Here is a 3,124-nt window from a genome sequence, read left to right as displayed (position 1 = left end):
GCGCGCGCATTTTTCCGTTCTCCGCCCCCCTCCTCTCTGCGTCGCGCGATGTATCCGAACAGGGCCGAAACCAGATGGGTCGTCAAGGCCACCTCCGCAAGTGTCACCCAGAACACATGATGACGAAAGCAGCTGCTCCAACAACAGACCTAGATCGAGACCAATTTCTTCCAGCGAGCTCCGCTCATTAAATTAAATTGACCCATTTCAACAACAACTGAACTGGCGTGCAGCGGATCTTTTCTGTGGCCAATCAGGTTAATCTTATAAAACAAAAGTCAATACAGCATGCTCGCTTTCTATTACTCCCGACATGTAAGCCACGCATCAGCGTGGCTGCACGAGCCGTCAAGGGTCCGAGGCGTACCTCCCTTTAAAAGGTCCTACTTCATACATCAGTCTATCTAGCGATAGGCCCGTGCTTTTACCGTCCTCGAAACACGGCACGTTTGGTGGCCGGTGCACTTCGCTGTCTTTGACACTGAATCGAGTCTCACGAGCTAGCTGCATGGTCATCGCGCGTCACGGTGCCAGTTGTGGACGCTTGCTGCAGCTTGCCGACCCTAAAAAGATCACAAAATGACATTATCGTACGAAAGATAGGCTTTTACCGTCCTCGAAACACGGCAAGTTTCGTCGGCGGTGCACCTCGCTGTCTTTGGAACTGAATCGAGTTTCACGAGCTGACGTATGTGCGTCTCGAGTTTTGTTGCAGCAGTGATTTGGGTGTGACCGTGGGAGAGGCGAACGAAGCTCTGTCGGTGGTGTGTTGCGGATGTATTAAATACAAAGTTGGGGTAGTCTACATGTTGAAAAACTTCATGCACACTTGCAGCTCGGCCATGTTGGCCTTCTTCGACTTGGCGTACGGCTTGGCCACGTGACGCGACGACGACCGGAACTTGGTCTTGTCCTGGACCTTGCCTGTCTTTGGCGGCGACGGCCCTTCGTCCTCCGAGACCTCGTAGTCGTCCGTGAAGCTCGCAAGCGCGGCAATGTCGGCGTTGACCTTGAAGTTGGTCGGCAGCGACGTCATGAAGAGCAGTGGCATGTCCCAGTCGTCTTCGGCCGGCGGGCTCGCGACGCAGACGGCGCTCATGGCAAGTTGGCAACTGCTTGTTTCTCCCAACTCGTCCTGCGTGCCATAGGCTGAAATGCATCGCCAGCTGAAATAACAGACCAATCACGTTGGTTTGGTTCTGCGGACGCGGATTGGTCTGTGGAATCATCTGAGGCATATGATTGGCTAAAAAGAAACGTCGATCTTTTGGGGGTATGGCCAAGCTCTGCGTCGGCGACCTCGTGCTCATGGTCGCCCAAGGCAGCGACCCGTCCTGGTCCCCCGAGTCGAGCGCAGATCCCCATCCCGCGATCGGCTTCCTCGCTTCCTGCGAGCATGCAGTTCCTTCCTCGGGGTAGACGAGCAAAATATGATGATGGAGATGATGATCGTTCCTGCCAACGTAGGATCGTCCATCGGGCGGCTGGGGTCGAGACGCTCACACAGACCGAGGCGCTGGAGCCCAAGAGCGTACTGCCATGCGTCTTCCGTGTGGAGGCCGTGCTCAACAAGGAAGACATTGTCCGCGTCGACCTCCAGAGGAAGCTCGATAGCGTACGCCAAGCACGCGTCTTCGCCCTGATGCCAGATGGTCCATGTAGCGTGCGCTCGAGAACGAGATGGCATACAAGGGCTATGGTACCGAGGTAAAGCTCGGGCAATGCATTCGCGTACGTCACCTTGCCTGCGACCTCTGCTCATGGGCCTGTACGGTGCGTGTTGTAGCTCGTTCATTACCACACCAACCAAGTGCTTTGCATCAACGTCAACGAGCGCGGAGTCAAGTCCTTTACGATGAAGGTAGATCTTTTGCCGGTAGATGGTGCATGTACCGTTATTAGATTGGCTTCGAGTCCCCACACACGTTCAACGCCGCCTGCGACGTGCCAGCTCGCGAGCAATGGTACGCGAGTCCGACTGTGCGTCGATGCGGCAGCAAGCAACCGTCGTAGGCTCGATTCGTGGCTGGAGGTGCAAGCCCCGGTCAAAACCAAGATGGACGGGGACACTGTCCTCATTGAAGACGTTGTGCATCTCTACAGCGCCCGCTGGGAGCGCTACCTCGACGTCGCAACGAGCCGCCTCCAAGAAAGCATCCTCGACGTTGTCGCTGGCAAGGACAAGACGCGGTGGCAGCTTGTACCGTTCGCCAACCATGAGCCGTCCGTACCGGCGCTGCGCGGCGGCGACATTCTGCGCTTCTGCCACGTCGAAAGCGAACACGTCCTCGAACTTGCGTCGGATGTTCTGGCCCTAACCTCGAGAGTGACCTCGAACGCACTCTGGGCGGTCGAGCCCCTCCACGCCAAGTGGGGCGGCAAAGCAATCGCGCTTGATGTGTTCCAGCTGCGCCACGTCGCTACGGGCAAGCTTCTCGCTATCAGTGCGAACGCGCCGCTGTGCGTCTCGGCCTCGTCAACCGACAACGGACCCGCGACGTTCTTCAAGCTCGCAAGCAAGCACGGTGGATCATCAACTACTTTCCACATCCAGCACGAGGAGAGTGGCGTCTGGCTCTGCGGTGTCGCAGGAAACGACGACGCAACCATACCCCTGCACTGCTGCCGCACCGTGCGCGACAGCGACGTCTTTCGAGTGCATCTGCCGAGTGCGACCGAAGTTTTCGTCCTTCTGGACGTGCTCTTTACAAAGCACCAGTTTGCACGACACTGCGCACAGCTGCAGCGCGTCCCAAACGTAGATTTGCTCGCGTTTCAGGACGTGCAGCCGCTCGAGATTTGCCTGCGGGCGGTGCACAATGTCCTACGCGAGCACCCGTCGCTCAAGTTTATTCTCTGGGACCAGTCTGTCTTGGCGTCGCTCCTCGACAACTTTGCAGCAATCTTGCACACGTAGGCTTCTCATGGACCGCGTCAGATGTCGCCCTACACCTGTCGTAGGCATCAAGGCGTGTACCAGCGGCACGCGGAGCTGCGCACGTGTGTCCGCGCCCTTTGCTTCCTCATCAAAGACTACGTCACGGACGATCCGACGAGCCAGCGCACGATCCACCCGTACCTTCCGATGCTACAAGACCTCCTTGGCGCTAACGAAGCTGTCGCC

At 57.4% G+C, this 3,124-nt stretch overlaps 2 protein-coding genes across 2 annotated transcripts; one reads left to right on the top strand and one right to left on the bottom strand.

Annotated features, from left to right (window-relative positions):
• Positions 1 to 757: 757 nt before the first annotated feature.
• SPRG_17877 (hypothetical protein) lies at positions 758 to 1,137 on the bottom strand. The gene has a single exon (XM_012357285.1). The coding sequence runs from the start codon at positions 1,097 to 1,099 to the stop codon at positions 803 to 805; it is 297 nt and encodes a 98-aa protein (XP_012212675.1). The 5' UTR covers positions 1,100 to 1,137; the 3' UTR covers positions 758 to 802.
• Positions 1,138 to 1,275: 138 nt separating this feature from the next.
• SPRG_17875 (hypothetical protein) lies at positions 1,276 to 3,118 on the top strand (the record flags this gene model as incomplete). The annotated part of the gene is made up of 7 exons (XM_012357284.1): positions 1,276 to 1,415; positions 1,468 to 1,615; positions 1,663 to 1,731; positions 1,787 to 1,861; positions 1,903 to 1,964; positions 2,014 to 2,913; positions 2,962 to 3,118. Coding segments are annotated over 7 exons (1,551 nt in total), but the record flags the coding sequence as incomplete, so codon positions are not given.
• Positions 3,119 to 3,124: the final 6 nt, after the last annotated feature.

This window comes from Saprolegnia parasitica (assembly GCF_000151545.1).
Source record: "Saprolegnia parasitica CBS 223.65 unplaced genomic scaffold supercont2.831, whole genome shotgun sequence".
NCBI classification, from domain to species: Eukaryota; Oomycota; class Saprolegniomycetes; order Saprolegniales; family Saprolegniaceae; genus Saprolegnia; species Saprolegnia parasitica.
The sequence above is the reverse complement of the archived record's forward strand: the minus strand, read 5'-3'. Positions and strand labels throughout refer to the sequence as shown.

Coding starts and splice junctions, on each gene's coding strand:
- SPRG_17877 (XM_012357285.1), bottom strand. CDS start 1,099: ATGAGCGCCGTCTGCGTCGCGAGCCCGCCGGCCGAAGACGACTGGGAC.